The following is a 21,463-nucleotide window of genomic DNA, read 5'->3' as shown; positions in this document are numbered from 1 at the left end:
CATTACTAAATACACCAACTGACTCTCGCAAATTTCGTGGTGCAATACTTTTCAAGCAACATTAATACCCGCAGTGGTGTTTTCTCCTTTGTTCCTTTTAACCTAGTAATATTAGGTCCTCGGCATCACCATCCTTAGTTCCTGTGCATGCAGTTATTTACGTTGAGCGCTGCAGTTATATATTTGTTTCTCTGGACAAGCAAGCCCGGGCTTCCCCATTTTGATAAGGGTCTTTCAGCTTTGACAGGGCATTTGTGAAAAAGGAAAACATTTGGACTCTGTGTATTTTGCTACGAAGTGCACCGTACAAGGCAGAGGACAGCATCAACCATTTCCACCAAGGTTATTAAATTTGTGATAAAGTGCATATACTTTTTGTCACTGGCTAATTTTGTGGCAAGGTTACTCGAGTGGCAGTTGTGCAATTTTAAGCACATGTTCAAAAAAAAAAAAAAAATAGGGCATGGGAAGTGCTGCCTGGTTGAACATGTGGAGTACACAATATAATAATTGGGGGTTTACGTCGCGAGACAACTGAGTGTGGAATACACAGCACAGTGTAATGTTCCTCATTCTGGCAATGTTAGCATGGTTCAAGAAGTGGGAAAAGGAGCACTACCCTTAATAAAATCTGTTGGGCCCAGCAAATAGGATATATATACCCTGATCTGAAGACACTATGTGTAACTCAAAAGCAGTATGAGATCGACCCGTACGTGTTTATTTGCGAAACTATTATGAATGAAATATGGCCTGTGTGGTATAGAACGATGCCCACACTCAAGTAAACATGCAAAAAATACGTATAAGGGCTCTCGATCTGTATGCCGCGATGCGCTCTACGAGATAAACAACACACTACAAAACTGCATCCAACACTTTTTGTGCGGGACAACTCTAATGACCACTTTCATATAACCCACGAATGGTTGAACGAATGCAGTTCGAATGGTCACGATACATTCCTACGTCGTTCATTGTGGTCACGCTATGATGCAGTACAATATATGTATCTCGTGTAACAAGCCTTGTAATCGCACGATGTGCATGAGCAGAAATACGGTCTTCTTTCTTTGAAGACCAGTCCTCTGCAGGTATATGCTCAAACGACCACAAAGTCTCACGTTGTTGCTCAATCGCTCCCATTCCTGCACTTGCAGTAAAAGCAGCAAACGGCTCGACGTGAATGGCAGCTGAACGGTTGAGCTGCGAAGTTCTCGAGCACATAATCACAATTTCACGCCGAAAATGCTGTTGAGGTGAGTTCGCAGTTGCTGTTTCCATCGTACAATAGTTATCGGGATTACCTCGGACGAAAAGCTCATCGTAGCAGGCGGCCATAACTGGATTTCCTCGCAATCGGGAGAAGACACCAGGGAAGTCGGAGAAAGCCTCAGCTATCATCCAATCAGAAGCACGATTGTCTATCTACGTAGATGGAGCAGTTTTTTCCCATCTACGTCACAAAAATGGCTGCGCCTATGGCTTGTTTTGGTTCCCTTGATTAATTAATTCTCGTAATAGGAAGACAAAATTGAGAAACGAAGGTGCGTTTCGGGGGCAGTTGGATGTGCTCGTTCTGAATATCACAACCGTTTTAACACATCGGGAAATCGGTGTAGCTGACCTTTAAGGGAATAGCCGGTACTTGGAATAGAAAAGTCTCATGACCAGAATTCAGGGGCACCTCCTCTGATGCCAATTTTACCTGATAGCAGAACGACATGTAAGCGAGCCAATTTAAAAGATAATAATAATAATAATAATTGGGGTTTGCGTCGCGACACAACTTAAAAGATAAGCACGACGTGAGGAAACAAAAGACGATGGAAAGAGGCGCGGGCAGACGAGAAAGGGAATTGGTACACCAGATTTGTAAACGATCTCGATATCTATCGATATGATAGATATCGAGTACGGGGCAGCCTACAGCAGACAAACAAAGCCTGGGGAGACTGCACGAGCGCACATGCCGAACGCAGAGGGGAAATGTGATGAATCAGCGCTGAAATTTTTTACCAAGCTTTTCCGTTGCTGTACCGTTGCCCAGAAGTCTGAACTTCAACTCATAGAGTGTGGAACGCGGTGATTGGCGGGCGTAAAGCAGGGTCTGATCCACGATTTTGGCAGTGGCGGCTGGCAGGCTACTTGGTGTGTGACGGAACACTAATCACTGCAATATCGTTACAGCTCACATCGCCGTTTCACCGCTTATCAATTACCACTCGGCACGAGGGATGTCGCCTACCTGCAGAACTGCTTTCTGGTAGTCACATAACCGTCACGTCACGTCGCAGCAGCTGCTAAAGAAGACAGCGCACATCGGCCCAATCATTTGGCAGTGGCGGCTGGCAGGCTATACTTGGTGTGTGACGGAACACTAATCACTGCAATATCGTTACATGTGTGTGTATGTCTTTTTTCATTGTCAGCTCAACTCCTTGCTTGTCGCTGCCACTGCCACTGTGACATAGTTGGTGTATTATTTGTCCATTTCTCTGCACTGCGCTGTGCCAAATGGCAAAAGAAGTTACTCTCTGTCATAAGGATATTTCAAGAATAACTGATGAGCTGAGAAAGGAATTAAGGAAAGAATGGCAAAGACCTAAAAGAAACTCTTGAGCGAGAAGTACGGCAGGAGGTACGCGAACTAAAAACAACCCTTGAAAATGTGCAGACAACGGTTGTGAGTATGAAGGAACGCATGGATTCTGCTTTGGCTGACCTTGAGATGATAAAAGTTGAAAATCAACAGTTGAAAGATGAGTTGAAAACACTCAAGACGCAGTTAGGGCAGCATGACATGCAGATAATACAAGGTCAGCAATACTCGCGAAATGCAAACATTGAAATCAAGGGCATTGAGGTACAACCTGATGAGGTATTACAAAATATAGTTCAGCGTATTGGCGACCTAATAGATGAGGAAATATATCCCGGAGATATCGCTGTCTGCCATAGAGTACCTTCCCGCTCTAACAAGAACACAGTGCCGAACATAATTGTTCAGTTCGAGCGAAGATCAAAGCGAGACGTTGTCTTATATAAGGCCCGGAAAATGAAATTATCGGGTGCAGATCTTGGAATGACATCCAATGGGCACATCTACATCAACGAGCACCTTTGTCCTGCCCTAAAAGTTTTGATGGGCAAAACAGTGGCCAAGAGAAAAGAGAAAAACTGGATGTTTAGCTGGATACGGCATGGGAAAATCTACGTACGAAAAAATGATAACAGCCCTGTTCTTCCGATTCAATGTAACGAAGACATCGACAACATACTCTGAGCGATGTGACGTGCATTTTGTATACCTTTACAGTTCTTGTTAATTTTTTTTTTTTACATTGTGTGAATCTGAATGTCAGTGATCTCGCCTATATTGCCATCGTCTCTGAAGCGAATCGTGCAAGGCAAACGCGAGTTAACATGTTTTCATTAATACACAATCCCTTGTGAATAAACACGACCAGATAGAATTACTACTTCATAGCTTCGGCTTCGCTTTCGACTGTGTAATGTTTTCAGAAACCTGGTGTACAAATGAACATGATTATTTTCACTTAGAAGGGTATGACTCATTTTACTTGGACAGGGAAGGCAAACGAGGTGGCGGAGTTTCTATTTTAACTAGGTCTAACCTGAAATGTCATATAGTTCCTGAATACACGGTAACGAACTCTGACATTGAGATCATTACTGTAAACTCCGGTAACATACTTCTTTTCGGCGCTTTACCGTCCGCCTTAAGGATGTATCACTTCTTTTCTGTCCAAGTTGGACGATTATCTGTCGTTTGTGAATGTGAATGGCGGTTTCCTGTTTATGGGAGGAGACTTTAATATCAATGTCTTGGTGTCCGATATATCAGAACAAAAGTTAAGTCGACTCTTCGAGTCCAATTGTTGTATAAATGTAATCTCATACCCAACAAGGGTCACCGACGTCTCATCCACCCTTATCGATCTGTTTGTCACGAACGTAGGAAAATCTGATGTAAAGGCTGGTGTCATTGCTGCTGATCTCGGAGATCATTCGCCCATATTTATGATTGCCGATACTAAAACTGTGAACGTCCGAGGGTGGTCAGGACGCAAAATCAGCTATCAGCCGATAACCAGTCAGAAGCTGGAGACTTTCCGTAATTCAGTTGCTAATACAAACTGGGACTTTGTATACGAGGGGTATGAAGTCTCTCCTGTATACGACAGGTTTCTTGACGTGATTATTAAGCTCTACAACGATAACTTTCCATACTGCACGAGGATGCAAAATAAACGTTCGCGTAAGCCGTGGATTACGAGAGCACACCTACGCATGTTGCGGAAACGCAACTAACTTTACTTTCTACGTAGTCGGCTTCCGGCTGATTACAAAGCGTTCAAGCAGTATCGAAATGTTGTAAACAAGGAAATGAGACAAGCTAAATCAGAATATTATCACACCCTATTTAATACCAACACCGGACGTGACTCGCGTATAATCTGGAGAAATCTTAATGAGGTCATGAATCGCACACCCAGACGCGATGGTATACTCTGGAGATGAACATCGACGGACGGACAATAAACGGAAAGCAACTAGTTTAATACCTTTTTCTGCAGTGTTGGAAGTACCTCTAACGAACAAAGCAGACCAACACTGCAGCCTAATATTTGCTCGAGCTCATTTTTCCTATCACCTACATGCTCTGGTGAAGTAGTTCCAACCTTCCTAAAAATGAAAAACTCCAGGAGTGCGGACGCGTTTGGACTTCAGATTATACCAATAAAATATGTCGCCGACATTATTGCGCCGCTACTCTCCCACATATACAATCTTGCTATCGCAAGAGGTGAATTTCCAGGTAACATGAAGTTAGCCAAGGTAGTTGCCATTCATAAAGGGAGCGATAAAAACTATATGACTAATTATAGGCCTATCTCGGTACTACCAATATTTGCAAGAAACTTCGAGCATATTTTACATAAACAACTCTCTTCATTTCTGGATCAACATAATCTGCTTACTGATTCCCAGTTCCGTTTTAGAAAACTTGGATCAATTGAACTTGCCCTCCTCAGGGTCAAGGAAAAAATACTTCAAGATTTCGAGGACAAGTTCATCGCTTTGGGTGTATTCATCGACCTTAGCAAGGCCTTCGATACGTTAGACCATCAATTATTACTGCGAAAGTTATACAGCTATGGTGTCCGTGGAACTCCATGGGAGTTATTTAAATCTTACATGTCTGGCAGGAAGCAAATGGTTACTTTAGGCCCGGTAAGCTCTGACCTGTCGAGTATCGTCTCCGGAGTGCCACAGGGCAGTGTTTTAGGACCTCTTTTATTTAATGTCTATATTAACGACATTATAGACTCATGCAAACACGCAGAAGTAATTATGTACGCAGACGACATCACCTTGTTATTCTCTGGGACAGATCTTGCTGATTTAGCAAAGAAGGCAAACAGCGATCTTGATTCTCTGGGTCAATGGACAGATATGAATAAATTGAAAATCAATACAAGTAAAACGAAAGCTGTTGTATTTAGACCCAGAAATAAGCAGGTTCCGTCCTATGTTGATATAAAAATCAAATCTGACCCAATTGAGATCATGTCAGGTATCACGCTACTTGGACTTTAATGAATATTTAACTTGGGATGAACATATAGCCGTTTTGAAATCAAAAATTGCTAAAATAGCAGGGTTTATCGATAGAAATCGCTATGTCCTGCCTCGGCATGCAAAGCTAATAATCTACAATTCGTTACTGCAATCTCATCTGAACTACTGTTGCCTTATATGGGGAACTACTACACAGGCTAATTTGCAGTCTCTGTCAATAATTCAGAAAAAGGCTATTCGAGGTATTGTTGACTTACCTATGTTATCTGACCTGAAAGGTGTCTACTTAAAACTGAACATTTTCCCAGTGCAAGATCTATAAAAATATAAGCTCATGGTAACCTACCAACATGCCATCAAATCAAATAACATGAGTTTTCTTAACATATTAAGATTGAGAAGGCCCACGCCTACATATAACTTTCGTACGGTGTACGAATGGGATATCCCTTTTTCCAGGACGACCTATGGGGACCAGAGGGTTGCTTATCAAATGCCGCTTTTACTCTCATGTTATCCTGGTCTCGTAACCTATGGTAGGAAGCAGCTTCGCGACATCTTTCAGTCTTAATGCTTGTTGTGTGCTTTGCTCTGCTTTGCTGTGTCCTGCTTTTTATCGTTGTAAATCATCGAAAAGAGTTAATACCAGCTTGTGTTTCTGTTCTCGCTGTTGCTGTTCTGTAACCCTATCATTGTTATTGTTTCTTTTTTTGCTATCAGAGTGTAGATGCCTTATGTTGGGCTTTCAGATGATGTGCGTTTAGTATTAATATTCAGACGCATCTCAATGCCACTGCCAACTGTAGGAGCTCGGGACCTCGTCAAGCTGCCCCGAGCAGCTTTTTGCCCCGAGTCTCCGCACTGTTACATTGAAATAAAGATTTGATTTGATTTGATTTGATGACAAAGTGTGGCTCTGTTTCATCAAAGGTTCCCTAAACTTAGGACTAGTCCGCGAATTTTTGTATCGTCTGTTGGCGGCTTAACGTGAATTCTATAATGTTAGCCAGCGCTGGCAAAGAAGAGTTGAGAATGACAGGAGTCCAAAGACGTGTGTTCTAAGTTCAGGTAATAGTGAGTTTTAGTATATAGTACGTTGTCGCTTTTGCGTACGTAAGGGATAGCGCGGTGGTTCTGCGCAATGCGCAAAGCACTCTTTATGCTCTGCACGTGCGCAGAACCACCAACGCTATCCCTTACGTACGCAAAGGCGATAGCGTACGGTGTAATAAAACTTACTATTAATGTGCGTTAATTAATGCGCGAAAGCGTAGTTCAGGTTCACTGTGTAAGAAATTTGTATTCGAACAGAACAATAATAAAAAGAGTGACGAAGGGTCTCCACAATTTTCTTCTCTACGATGTATTCTAGAAATATTCGTTTCCGTTTCTGCCGTAGCACGAGCCGAACTTGCAATACATCTTCATCAAAATAGGCGTCGTCAGCGAAATGACAGGAACAGACGCGTGAAACATACAATCCTTGGGCCACACCACAGTAGTGGCTGGCGATCGCTGCCTCCCACTCTTGTTTCGTCTCGCCATTGCGAGGTCGGTGAAATGTAAGCTCGGGATTCGAGGTATATGTCTTTGTGCACCCGGGCACGTAACACCGGTTGCCTGGCTGTGAAATCGCACGTCAACGGCGTGAAATCCTAGGGCACACGCTGTGGTTCAAAGTACTTCAAAGCAAACGCGAAAAGACAACAAGAAAAAGGGTCAGACGCACGCTCAGACACACACACAACTCCGGCGGGAAGGAGCGCCTCCTGATGGTTGGTTTATCCCGGTGACGTCATCCAGTGTCGGCGCCTTGCGGGGATTGCCGTGCGCGCCGAAAGCGCGAACATTTAAAAATCGTTTCTGAGTCAACCAAGTAGATTTGTGCGGAGAAAATTTGCCGGCGTACATTATGAACGACAGGGAACATGACCATAACAGTTCAGGAACACGCTTCCGGATGCGACTATCCCTTTAAAGGCGATAAAATACCACAGGTTTCGGGTTTCTGACAAGGAGGTCCGAGTTACTTTGTTGAAAACCTTGTCTTCCAATATGCTACGACACTATGTCTCTGCACATGACAGAAAGAAAAGATTGGAGCAAGCACGTGACAAGCAGCACGTGACCATGAAATGATTTTCGCGAATTCCGAGTACTCTGCAGGAAACCTTTCTCATGATCCCTCACTATCGTACACACATCGACTTTTAACCGTATTCAGTACAACGGGGGCGCAGTTATCGAACAAAAATAGCGGGGCGTGACCGCTGAATATATGCCTTTGAAGCGTGCTTACGTCATCGGCATCCAATTCTCTTAGCCAACTGTCAACGACGAGGAAGACACACCCCGCGGCACCATGTGGGTGCATAGTTTCGGTTTTGACAACAACAACGTCGTATATGTGCCGTCGAAATCACTTGAAATATGGCGAAATGCAAATTGTCAGTAATGGAGGAAGAGATCATGCGACACACACAGCCTCTATGGATCATTCGGTACTCAGCAGCTTGTAAAATGTCACCGACGGAGGTATGTTCTGACGAAGAAGAAGTTCAAAGAGGAAAAAGTGCTCCGGTAGCCATGCTGACACTCAACGGCTATATTACATTTTTCGTAGGATTCTGTGTCAACGGCTAGATACAATCTTACCTCCAGGTCAAATTAAAACATATTTCATGGCGAAGTATGCAAGCTTGTTTGCAAATTTTGCAGTTTGTTCGCAAAAGCCCGCCCACGAATCGGCAACATGTTCTGTGTATGATGTCACGGCCAGTTCGCCTCAGAGGCGGGCCGTAGCAGCTGCCGTTCACGCCCGTGGTTAATATAGAATATCTTCGCTATTTGAACGATTTTCAACTTCATGTTTCACAGAGTCAATGCTTTAGTACTGAGGAACAAATTAAAAATGATTGTGGGTTTGTCAAATATCCTTTCATGGTCCCTTTAAGGGGGCATTCGCAGATGGGCCACAACATTATGGTGAAAACGCGAAGCCATTTGGACCAGCTCGCGTGGCTCAGTGGTTAGCGTGCTGGTCATGTCACGCCGAAACTGGCAGGTACCCGGGTACTAATCCCGGTGCCTTCTATGCTGTGACGGGGTTTACAGTAGAAGCCAACTGTCTTTTCTGCAGGTTTTCAACGTCGGCCCCCAGCTTGTCATTTTCCGTTTTTCCTCTTCGATTGTTTTCGATGACGAAGAATGGGTGACGCGGTATAAAAAACAAAAATCTAAAAGGTCCTGTGCCACTAAGTCTAAGGCAGCCCACTCTGAAAGAAATATGCGGCGGTGGCATTTCCAACATGTATTGGCATTTCCTTGTATTGCATTGTATTGCATTGGCATTTCGCCGATAAAACATGGACTGTTTTGCTTGTCTTGCGAACTCCCTGATGTGCGAGAGTCGCCCCTAGCATCGCAGACAAAACGAAGGGTGAGGTACCTAAATTTGATTCAATTTCGTGTATAAGCAACACTACAGTGTTGAATTCCTTTGAGTATTAGGTTACAACCAGAGTAATGTCCGTGTTTCTTACGTAGTTGATTGGAAACATCCATCGAAAGTCAAGCACGCGCTGTAATAAGCCATCACTTTTCTGCATCTTCCACGGAAATGCACCGTGTAGCATCCCGCCAGGGACCTTGCTCGGATGCTCATGGCAATAAGATCACAATGAAACATCTGGCAAGCTATATTATCCTGCATTGAACCCAGTGCATGGAGTATCCATTGAGATCATTCAATTGGTATTTGTACCCCTGTATTTTTGTATTTTACCATAAATACATATACAGCGGATGACCGAGATGAAATACTCAGGTCTATAGCACACACTCAGACTACTTTAGTGCTTCATCAGTGGTTTGAGCGGATCCTGTGGTGACCAGGCTTTAATATTGCAATTGCAATGTGCTCCCTAAAGTCAATACTTAAAAAGTTAATCAAAATATCTCGGCTAATTAGTTCCCCGATTGAGCAAAAAAATGCTTTCCTAGTAGCAGCACTGCCGAGTAATCCAATGCCAAAAGTAAAACCGCCCTAGGCAACTCCCCTTTTTATGAAAATTTGTTGCAGATAAAAGGAAACATCCTGTATAGTATATACCATATATGGCGTCACTATTTGAGCGAAGAGGTACCGGTAGACATGGAATTACTATGCACCAACTACCCTGTGCTCTTGCCCTTCTGTCGATGGCATCACTATACGATACCGCCTCACCATCTTACTGTGCTGTGAAGTTATTGCCTCCCACGGACATTGTGGACTTCTGCCGAATCTTGGAGTGATCTGTTTTAGCGGCGACTCAAGGCCAGAGCGTCGAACCGAACCGGAACCGAAAACCGGAATTAACCGTTATTTTCAGCTGGAACTGAACTAGAACGGAATCGTAATTGCTAGCCTCATCTTGTAGCTGAATCGGAACCGAATGGATCTAAAAACTTCGGTTACCGGTTCGGGATACCGGTTCGGTTCGGTTTGGTGTGTGCCGCCTGTTATCTATCCCATCGTCTGGCGGCGACATCCGTTTTATGTGACATAATACTCGAGATCTGGTGGTCCATTCGGTAGCGCGGGACATACAAGGCCAGGGATGAAGGAAGTTTTGTCATTCCTACCTTCGAAAGTTTGCAGCAGCACTGCATTGTAACAACATCATGTGAAACATTAAAGACGGAACCAAAGAACCACGATGTTCAATAAGGCTGCACTGCACACACTAAACTTTTCTGCACTTTTTTGGTGTAAATGGCTTGTCCCATGGCACACACGTGTTTGGTGTTGCCTTTGCACCTGGCAAGCACCATCTTGAACACGTCAGACATTGAGCCTAACATCGTACAACCTAAACCGGAGCGCAGTGCGTCGCAGGCACGCCTCGTTAACTCCTATTGCCAAGTGTAGGATGAGACAAGCGAAAGCTTGTCCACATAACATTTCAAAAATAGTATATTGGCCTACTGGATGCATCATATACTGAAATACAATTTGTTGGGGCACGTTCGTTAAGTGCAGCGGGACGGAAGACCTTTGTAATGGTGATATGAATGCGTCTTTGCAATTAACACGTGCGCCTGCAACGAGTCATACCAGCTAAATTCCCAAGATCCTTCTCAGTCCAATACTGTGTTGTTAACTAAGGTCATCGTCCATAATGCGATTAGCTGCTAAGCGAGGCTGTGAAACCAGCATAACCTTTCTTTGACATAATAAAGTACCATTTCTAACACCATATACCGAGTTCAAATGGGGTGTAAAAAGATGTATTGCACATAAACGCCTCTTTCAACACGTCACTTTATACCCTGAATGATCCACATTGGATAAAATGCGGTGTACGTCGATATTACACCTTTAGTAATGCTCTTCTTGCACTCCTCACAATACATGGGACGGGCGGCTGCATTTTCCTCAAACCGCTCCAGTTGCAGGTACATAGTTATGGGTAACATAGTTTTGAAGGGCAAGGGAAGGTTTGCAAACGGGCACAGCACCTTTTCTTCGTTTTTTATGTTATGCGATGATGTTTTTGTAATGTTATGCAACGTGGACCAATAAGAAGATCTGCGTAAATGAAAAAGCAAAAAGAAGAGGAGTAATATCAGTGGCGGATATTAAACCGGATAATGCTTTATCATTACACGGACTCCCCGTTGGCGTTATCACGAAAATATTGGCGCAATATGGGCAAAATGGGCTGGCCAATATGGGCAGTCCATATTGGTCCAATATGGAGCCTGGTTGCGCTCCCCATATTGGTCCCATATTGACAGCCCATATTGGCAATCTTGGCTGCCCATATGGACCCATATTGGCCGCAAAGGTTGCCAATATTGGCCCAATATAGGACCAACAATAATAAAGCATTATCCGGTTTAATATCCACCACTGACATTCCTTCTCTTTTCTTTTTGGTTTTTCATTTCTGCAGATCTTCCTATTGATCCACGTTGCATATAGCATTACAAAAGCAACACCGCATCGCCGCAAAAACGAAGAACAGGCGCTATGCCCGTGGATTGGACAAACGAAAGCTTGCCCACATCACAATTCAGAAATAGTACTGCTCTCGCCCCTAAACAGTGTGTCGTTCGTGAATGAACCGTTCAGACTTCACGACTCACTTGCTTGGATTGAATGAACTCGTTCACCAACGACCAAAGTATTCGTTCACAGTACACTTCGCATCGGAGTTCGAAGCCATTGGAAGCGTCACTGGTTCCAGAGTTCTCCTTTTTCCCATTGGTATGGTGGGCTAGAAGGACTGGTGTGCCGTTCGGCGGTGGTCAAATGTACCCGCCGATGTTCCTGCCGAGAGATGGCGCCAAGCGTATCGCGGCGCTATGCGATCTAATGGCCTCTCGCGGCTCTTTTCAGTGCTGCTCGTCACGTGATTACACACCTGCCGTTAACCCATGAGCGTGCCTTTTCTTTGCTCTGCATGCAAAATGCCCCTTGAGTGTCACCTGCAGGAGCAAACGAATGGCACACCTAGATATCAGTGCTGACATTCGTCGGCGCGTCCCTATCAGCCCTCGGGTCTGGGACACGTGTACTTTAATAACGATAAAGACGTGTTCGAGCAGCCGGTTCTGCCTTTGGGTAGTGATATGCGTGATATGTGGTCATCGTTCCCTTCATTTGAGCGACCTTTACCTTCCAGGTTGCGAGGCCCGGTGACGGGGGATTGTGATCAGGGGCGGATTTTTCCGAGGGGGGGCGGGGGGGTCCGCTATGGACAAGTGCCAGGTGCATGCTGGGATTGGTCCATTGAACCTTATGTTCAAGTCTGGAATTGAGGGGGGGCAGGACATCCGGACCCCCCCCCCCTAAATCCGCCCCTGTCCCTGTCTGTGATAGAAATGTTTAAGTCGGTGGTGGGCTATAAGCTTGAGATATACGTTAACTGCAGCTAACCAACGGAAGCGATTGAATTGCTGATAACAGTCTGCATATGAGCAGTCAGTAGAGGGAAGGAATCCGGAAGACAAAGGGGACGACACGAAAATATAATGATTTATTCACTTATTTCAGAATACTGAGCAGTATTCTGAAATAAATGAATAAATGCATTATATTTTCGTGTCGTCCCCTTTGACCAGGGAAGGAGTACATTAATTATATAATATGTGCTCATAATGCACTCATATAGTGGCGACCAATTCGAAAGAAACCCACAAAAGAGACGCAGCAAAGGGGTCCCAAGTTACCTTCGCGAACGTGACGATCGCTAACACGAGTGTTCTATATACCGGTAGTCTGACCTAAGCAGTAGCATAATGAAGTGTTCTTCTGAGATAGAAGAGGCTTTCTCTTGACCCTGATGCCAATTCAGCGCACGTGAAAATTCCATCTAAAATCGGATGGGACGGTGACCCCAAGATATTTGTACTGAGCTCCCTTGCAAGTATAGTATGATGTTGCAAAGCCTTTGTTCTACATATAAAAGCATAGACTCAGTTTTGTCGGTGTACAACTTGATTTGCAATTTGTAACACCACCCGTTGATGCGTTCTAAACTCTTTGCAAAGGTGTGCAGTATGAGGCGAGCAAGGTGAGCCATAAGCAAAGCATGCAGAAAAAAAAAAAGAAAGAGAGAAAGAGAACGATCGGCATATTGAGAACGCACGTTAAGACATCCCTCTGTGTTTCGGAACATATCGCGCGATATGTTATGCAGTCATCAGCGAATAAACATGCTTTACGATTAATTTTACTAAGCATATCGTGCATATAGACAAGAAACAGCAAAAGTCTCAAGACTGACTCCTGTCGTATACCCCAGATGTATGGGGTTCGATCAGACAGGGAATCAGTCCCGAAGCCAATCCATGATCTTGGTATTAGGTGTCAGCTTTTTATAGGGTACGTACACAGTCAAATGCCTTGGAGAGATGCAAAACCAATATGTCAATTTGTAGGTTATTATATAAAGCAAATGCAAAGTCGTGGATGAAATCAAACAGGGCCACGAAAGATATGCTGCAAGGAATGCTGTCACTTGATCATGATGTTACTTGTTTGGAAAAGATGTGCTTTAGCAATTCACAAAAGCTGGAGAGAAGAGTAAATTTGAAACCAAGCTCGGGACTCCTGCTTTACGTATCGGTTTTATACTAGTGCATTTTCATTCGTTCGGGACAGTCCCTTCGTCCAGCGATATCTGGAAAATAATTTTGAGGAATTGCGCAGCTTACTCGGCGTACCTTCTAAGAAAATCATTCAGAATATTGTCTTGCCCAGAAGACCACAATATCGCGTCCTGGAGTAATCAGTCCCGAGACGTTTTGGGCTAGCATATCCACTTTTTTCCTTTGCCAATCAACCCCCAGAGGACTTCTTCATATTTACCTCCCACAGTGGCATAACAAGAAATAGAGATACAAGTGCTGATCTAAAGTAATGTCATACTAATAATAATTCGGGGGTTTAAGTTGTGCGACAACGGTGATAGATCTATTAGGAGTTCGCCACACCTTCTATTTAATCTGTTCTCTGCTGGGCGTCATTTTGTTCCTCTTTTGCTCGATACTTTGAGTAGTCATATGCCAAATTTACTGGGAGTACGCAACAAAGATGTAGCTATAATATTTCTTTTTCGTTTCCTCATTTCCTCCTTCAGTGCCTTCGTGAAACCTGGAACCATGCTTAGTTTCCATCGCCGTCTAATTTTGTTTCTGCAACGTTTAAGATGCTAAGCTTCGCGTGTCAGCCATGGTCTTTGAGTGTCCTTTATCTTTCCTTCCTACTCTTTTTCGTTTTCCCCATATTTTTTTGGAATAGCAAGCCGGCTCTTTGCCTCGCTAGCCTTTCCTTCTTTTTTTCCTTAATAAACATGTTACGCCCCAGCAACTCACACTGCCTGCAGTAAATTGAAAGCACCTAGCTTTACAGAAGAGCCATCCCTTCCTATCAGACATTGTTTTTTACTTGACCTGCCGCAATTCCGTTAACATTAGAGGAACCAGCGACACTTTAGCCCGTATGAAACGTCCGATCTGCCGCGCATGCGCATTAGTTGTAGGACGCGTGATTTCGCTCAAACGACCACGCTCGCTCTCAGTCGGTTCAACCGATTGGCATTGGCATTGCGAAGCAAGATGGTGGCTGCTTCCAGAAAGTAGAAAGTTGAGTTCTAGTGAATGTTACAATGGGATTGCCACGTATGGTGACTGTTTCGAATAATGTGTATCATCTGTGGGAAGGTGTTGGATGTAACGACGTACTGAATTGGGCATTTCACACGCTTCAACGTCCAATCTTGCCGTGCTGCTTGGGCATTTGTGTTACACGCGTACGTACCATTTTCTGCATTTTCAGTCACTATGGGCTGTACACGTTCAATATGGGGCCCATATTGCCAGGATTTTCCCCATATCGCCCAATTTCAGCCAATATGGGGAAATCTCCGCGAAACGGGTCCCATATTGAACCCGTATCGCCAATGACCAGCCAGTACGGGCCCGATATTGTGTGCTGCTTGGATAGTAACGCCCAAGAAGGCAAGTCTTGAGACTTCGATGAGACGTTGGAAGTTCAGTGACTACTTCATTTGCCATATGAAGATGCTACATACGTTCCACTTCCAGATGACGTGGTACCGTTATAATATAGGCGTATCGTTTTCTTTTCCCTTTTTCTTGTTTGTATTGCAATTTAAATAATATCCTGGGGGGTGACGTGGGGATTCGAACGATCTGCCTTGCCTAGATTGATGGAACGTTGCTCGGGGAAGGGATGAAAGAGGGACCTGTTGGTCGAAACACAGAAATAAATGCATAAAAAACGTAACTAAGAGACATTATATCATTTTAGTGACTACCTATAATTTTGTGGCATACTAAGACCTCGATCCGGTGCCGAACCGGTTTACAGCCTCTTAACTGGTTAATCAAACCAATATGTGTGAACTCCGGAGCTGAACCGGAACCGAACTTTTATGGCCGAACCCGAAACAAAGCGAAAAACGTTTCGGTTCGACGCTCTGCTAAAGACCACTCTCGTTCAGGAGCAGTGGGAACGAGTTGTCGCCATTCCCACTGCTGGTTAACCCACGAACATCTGTGTTGTGTCCGGCCTGGTGCTAGGTTATCCGTCGAACAAAGCGAAAAAAAAAACAAAAAAAGAGGGAACGCTTATTCCCCGAAATGGGTCGGCAGCGAGGGATCCTCTGTATGCGTGTGAGGGGTTTGTAAGCAGACCTCGGACCGATGTATAACGGAAACGAAAACTAGACCAAACTGGCAGTCAGTATATGCCAGTCGAGTTGGACATTTGCCTCATCGGTGTAAATAAAACTTGTATACAGTGTACCTTTAGTCCACGTCTCTTCCTGCACCGCCGTCAAGGCACGGACGAACACCGAAGATATCTCCCCGGTCAATACCATCGGTTGGGTGAAAAATTACTGGCGCAGTCGACAGCATGTTCGTCGTCGACTAGCTCGGAGCAACGTTGGACAGCGGTGTGAGTCTACAAATTCGGACAGTTCTGAGTCACGGTACCTCATCTGATCAAAGCGTTGAGGTGAGAGCAGCAAATCTGCGAGCAGCGGTGTGCAAAGTTCACCGAAGGAGGTCAAGAACCGGCGACCAGTACGACGATTCTCAAGGGAGGAGTGCGTCGTGGAAGCTGGCGCTGTGCAATGAGCTACGGGCCTGAATCCAGAATCTTCACTGCACAGAAGTCATCTTAGCCGAAGGTAGGACACTCTGAGCTGTTTTCTCCTCTGTCAGCATGTCGGTAGTTAGGCGATCACAGAAGGTACAGAACTGCGATGTAGGGGAGGATGGTGTTGAAGTTTCGGACTACCTAAAGTCACAAATGAAAGCTCAGAAAATGGAGCTTGAAGGGCTGAACTTGCAGCTGGAATTAGAGCGCGTAAAATTAGCGCAGACGCAAGTGAGATCACGGAATGTCAGTTCGGCGGTTGCATCGCAAAGCTGAGTGGGCTAGTATGCAAAGGAGCTGAAAGGGGTTATTGCGTCCATGCCCGAAGAGTTCAAGTAATTAGTTGTATCAGGTCGCCTTAAACGAGTGCTGCCTCATGAGATAAAATCCTACGTAATTGAACGTGAACGAGGCTTCATTTATATATTTATTTATTGTTGTCGTTGTTGTCACCGCTGAATACAAAAGTAAACAGTTTTCTGCAGTCCTTTGTGCATTTTCGTAGTTTTCCTTTCTTTTCCTTTCTTTCTTTCTTTTTGTGGCGAAATACTATCGAGCCATGCATATTCCTGACCATTGCCGGACTTGCTAGCTCGCCGGCGCTTGACACACGAGAACCCCCTAAACACGTGGGACCACATACGGACAACATGAGAAATCCGTCGCGACGTCAGTGTGTATTCACGCGCCTCCGGGCTTTGGTGCATGTAATCATTTATTACCAGCTAGCCTGCATTTTGTGTCTTCGTCTTGTCGCCGACGCTCACTGGATAGCCATTTGCACACGCACACGCCTTTACACGTTTTTTCTGCACGGCGCAGGAGGGGAATCCCCTGTATGGAGGCTTACTCACTCTGCCCAGTACTGCATGCCGGATTAAAAGCGCTAAAAACGAGACGAGGACAAGAATGTGCGCCTTCCGTGTGTGTTGTCCTCGTCTGTTTTTAGCGCTTTTAATCGGGGAGCTTGACTCGACGAAGAATTCGGGGGGCGCAGGCTGCAGCCGTAGACGAGCTGCGCTGGACTGCAGCCAAGTTTGGCCTTGAGGTCGGCCACGTTGCCATTGAGACTGCATCATGGGGACAGTGAGGCTTGAGACGAGGTAACGGCGATCCCCCCGACACAAGATGTACTGACACGCGCTGCGGCTGTGCGATCTGCGTCCTCGTTTCCGCTGATGCCCACATGACCCGGGATCCACTGGAAAACGATAGAGTGGCCCTGTGTACTTGCTTTCTTATGTACTTCCAGAATTTCATGACCACAGGACTGAGGAAGTCCCATAGTTGACACATACTGCAGCGCAGATCTGGAATCCGTAAAAACGACCCAGGAACGAACGGGGCTGTCAGTAATTTTTCGCAGGGTGAAAAGAATAGCATAAAGCTCAGCGCATGTTGACGATGTTTTATGTGAGAGATGATGGCCATCTGCAATTGACTCGGGGGAATGGCAGACGACGAACTTCCCTTCGTGGTTGAGCCGTCCATTAAAACTGCGGTGGAAGTCTCATAACACGAGCTCATCATATCGAGAGGGAGCTGCTTCGTCACGCATGCAGCAAAGTTGCCTTTCTTCCCTGTTAGCCCAGGCACCGTCAGGGAGATGCAGGGTGTCGGAAAAGTCCAAGGAGGAGTGCAGGGAGCTGTGGGTGCATCAGGTACATTAGTACCACATCAGGTATACTAGTCTTCAGTTGAGAGACACATGGGTGTACGCTGCTGTGCTTGCGCCTCCGGAGCTTCATAACTAGCAGATGCCGCCGATGGTGGGCTAGAAGGCCGAGGTACTGCCGACACGTCTCCCCGTAGCGAAGAACTTCAAGCGGGGCTTCCTTAGCCTCAGCAATGACCATATGGTCTCTGCCGCCCGAGGATATTCCCAAGCACACCCGGAGACTGCGCGCCAGGAGGCAGTGAAGCTTATGGACTGAAGAAGGTGGAAGTCCATTCAACACAGGCAAGCTGTATGCAAGTGACCCGCGAACAAAACTTCGGTGGACGGCCAAAAGCGACGCCATGCCACTTCCCTACCAATTCACTACTATAAGCATGAAAAAGGGAGGGGTAAGGTGATGCATTGTTTTCGAGAACGGTAATGAGCAACGGCAATGCGTTACAAAATAAAAGCCGTTTCCCCACCTCTGTTCCAGGACTATATTCAGTTTATCAATCAGTTTTCGGTGTGATACCTCATTCAAAGCTTTCCAAAAGTTAACAGAGAAGTCAAGTCAAAGTCAACTCAATAGACTTATGGCATTATGCCCTCCGATTACCCTCGATGCTGCTGCTTGAGGACCCCTCAATTGCTTTATGGGCTGCATCACTCATCTCCACTTGATTCTCATATCACTCATCTAAGGTCTCACATGTAATGCGGTAGGGTACCGAAAACCCGCGGTGACACTCTCTACATATTGTTGTTATTGTTGCCGTACTTACGTCTAGATGTGAAATGTAGTGGTAGGGCCCGTTGACCACAGGATTCGTGAACATGAGTTCTGCGTGGAATGACATCGTGATGTTGCCGAAAGTCACTGGTTTTTCTTTACTCTTGAAAAGCCGGGCGCAGCCTTTGCTCTGGGGAATCTGTTGAGCAAATATGAAACTACGTAATTAGGTGCACTCGTTGCGTTTGACGTCAATTGCACGTTTATATTAGCGAATTTAGCTGGTCGTTTACACGCAGAAAACGTTGTACTGGCTCGAGTGTGCATGTCACATGGCCGCTTCAATTGAATGTGTGTTGCGTTTCATTGGTTCCTTCTGTTCGCGCTTCGTTCATTTCTAGGCTGAACCCACACTACACGGTGGTACACTACACTACGTTGCACAGAAACGACCAGCTGAATTGTTACATAAACACGACACGTGTACTGACCATGTGGATTGCGTGCCGCGTTAACGTGTGACTCTGTGCTCCTGTCGTGGCTATAGTTTTATAACAATCACACACAGCGTGACAGCGTCAAGGTGATCAAAATGAGGGTACACGCTCGATAGTCGACTCACAGCGACTCTCCATTCGATGTGGGTCGCTGGAGTGGATGACATACGATGACTCTCATACGTCATGACTCCAGCCTACGACTCACAGGTCCCTGCAGTTGCGAGGAACATCCAGCCCAGGTGCTCCCGTCAACATACCTCTTGCGTGGGCTTTTTTCTCGCAAAAAAAAGAAGAAGAAAAGAATAAGAGTGCGTGAAATTGTACCACGTGTCAGCCTTCGCGAGAAGCTCGGGTGCACCTCGACCGCACTGCCCTCAGGAATACGCTTACGGAACTTACGTAACCATGCTCAGCTGATGTGTACGTCGCTGGCCTTGCAATGAACAACCACATGCTGACGCATCGGGCAACCAGAATAGAACTTGGTCCTCTCCTTTCTTCACGATAAGAAAAGAGAGAGGGCTATAGAGCACCTGGGTTAGATGTTTCTCGCCATGATGTACAACGTTCCAAATTACACGGTTGCTCCCAGAGCAATAACCGAAAAGTTAGTCAACTATTTAGATTTAATTGACTATTTATGAACAATTAACAAATTACTCGTGAACGGCGAATACGAGTCCGGTTGTTTTTCCTCGGGTGGATCACTTCGTCGCTATTTATTTATGTATTTATTTTTTTAAATTCTGGTCCGACTTAGCTGGAACACCCTGGATTTGCTGAGTGCGAATGTATGAACAGATGAGCCGGATCCCGCTCTGAGAAGAAAGTTAAACTGTCTCAGATTTTGCTTCCGTAATCACATTTTATCGAATGATGAGCAGAAGAAGCGTTTGGAGCAAATTAAAATTGAATAGAATGCCTTTATTTGGTTTAATAACAATAATTCGGGGCTTTACGCCGCGAGACAACTGCGATCATGAGCAACGCAACTGTGGTCGGGTCTGCGGATTAATTTTGCCCACCTGAGGGTTCATTAACGTGCTCCGAAATCTTGACACACGACACAACACATTTAACGTCCCTTGTGGAGGACGGCGTGTCTGAGTAACATGTACCCTTCCACCAAGTTGCCATCGTCCTCGGCCGGGTTTGAACCCGCGATCTTGACGCGCTACCGACTGAGCCACCGAGAGCGGCTTTATTGGGTTCGTAACATAAACCTACAGTAAAGTATACGAGCCAGATAAAAGGTACAAAGCACGCCTGCACGAATCGAAGTAAACAGAAGTGCAGATCCCACGCGTATTCCTTAGCCTAGTAAGCATGGCTCCCTTAGATTCAGATTCGGATTTATTGCTCATCGTCATACACAGAACTGCCATTGTTAAGTAGCAACTGAGTCAAAGTAACTGAGTGTATTGAGATAATTTTTGTGTATCTTGAGTGAAATATCAGAAACATTTTCATGTATCTGTAACTCAGTTACTTTCTCAGTAACTTTTACTCCTTCTCAAAGTACTTTTTCTTAAAATAGCGACAACCGTCATCAACAGGTGGCGCATTTGTACTGAGTAACCTGACCTGATTGCTTTGCAATCATTTCCAGTACTGAATGGTGCTGTTTTTCAAATATACCGACGCACCCTACGTATTTCACCCAAGCGGACGCGAAGCAAGCAATTGGTACCTTTATGAGACGTCTGTGCGGTGAACACTGGCGAAGAAGTGTCCCTTCTACGTCTTTCCAACGCAAGGTAGACCCAGATCTCCGTTTTTGTATGCCGTCAGCGCTTCCTCGACTCATCACGTCGCTCATCTACAGGCTTCGCCTCAACGTGCTATACAGTGGATGACTTTTGTTTAAGCTCGGCATGGTCCCGTCCCCCAACTGCGGTCTGTGTGATGTAGTTGAGGACGTGGATCATATACTCCAAGAATGGTATGGTACAGTGCACACCGTTGTACCCTTGTGTCATCGCTCACCCACCTGGATAATCGGCCATACTCCACCGAAAAGGTTCTTGGGTGCTGGCCCACAAATCAGCTCATACCTGCCATGCGCGCCCTTGTGCAATTTCTCGTCTCGACGGACCTCTTTGACACATTGCCACGCTCTTTGTTTTTTGTGCATTGAGATTTCGCACGTGGACTCTCCTACACTGTTGCTTTTGGTGCCAAATTTTTTGGTGATGTTTTCATCCACTCCGTTTCAAAGTGTATAGATTTGTGTAGTTTCCCTTTCTTTTCTGAATAACGCGTCCTGGAGTAGCCAGTCCCGAGTGGCT

At 45.3% G+C, this 21,463-nt stretch overlaps 1 protein-coding gene across 1 annotated transcript in view; it reads right to left on the bottom strand.

The window, feature by feature from the left end:
- Positions 1 to 21,463, bottom strand: part of LOC135396504 (uncharacterized) — a 140,564-nt gene that overhangs the window by 72,487 nt on the left and 46,614 nt on the right. The window contains exon 8 of the mRNA XM_064627517.1: positions 18,728 to 18,874. Within this exon, the coding sequence (XP_064483587.1) occupies positions 18,728 to 18,874 (147 nt within the window). The remainder of the gene's footprint in view (positions 1 to 18,727; positions 18,875 to 21,463) is intronic.

This window comes from Ornithodoros turicata, chromosome 6 (assembly GCF_037126465.1).
Source record: "Ornithodoros turicata isolate Travis chromosome 6, ASM3712646v1, whole genome shotgun sequence".
NCBI classification, from domain to species: Eukaryota; Metazoa; Arthropoda; class Arachnida; order Ixodida; family Argasidae; genus Ornithodoros; species Ornithodoros turicata.
Note: the sequence above shows the minus strand (reverse complement) of the source record. Positions and strands in the feature narration are given on the sequence as shown.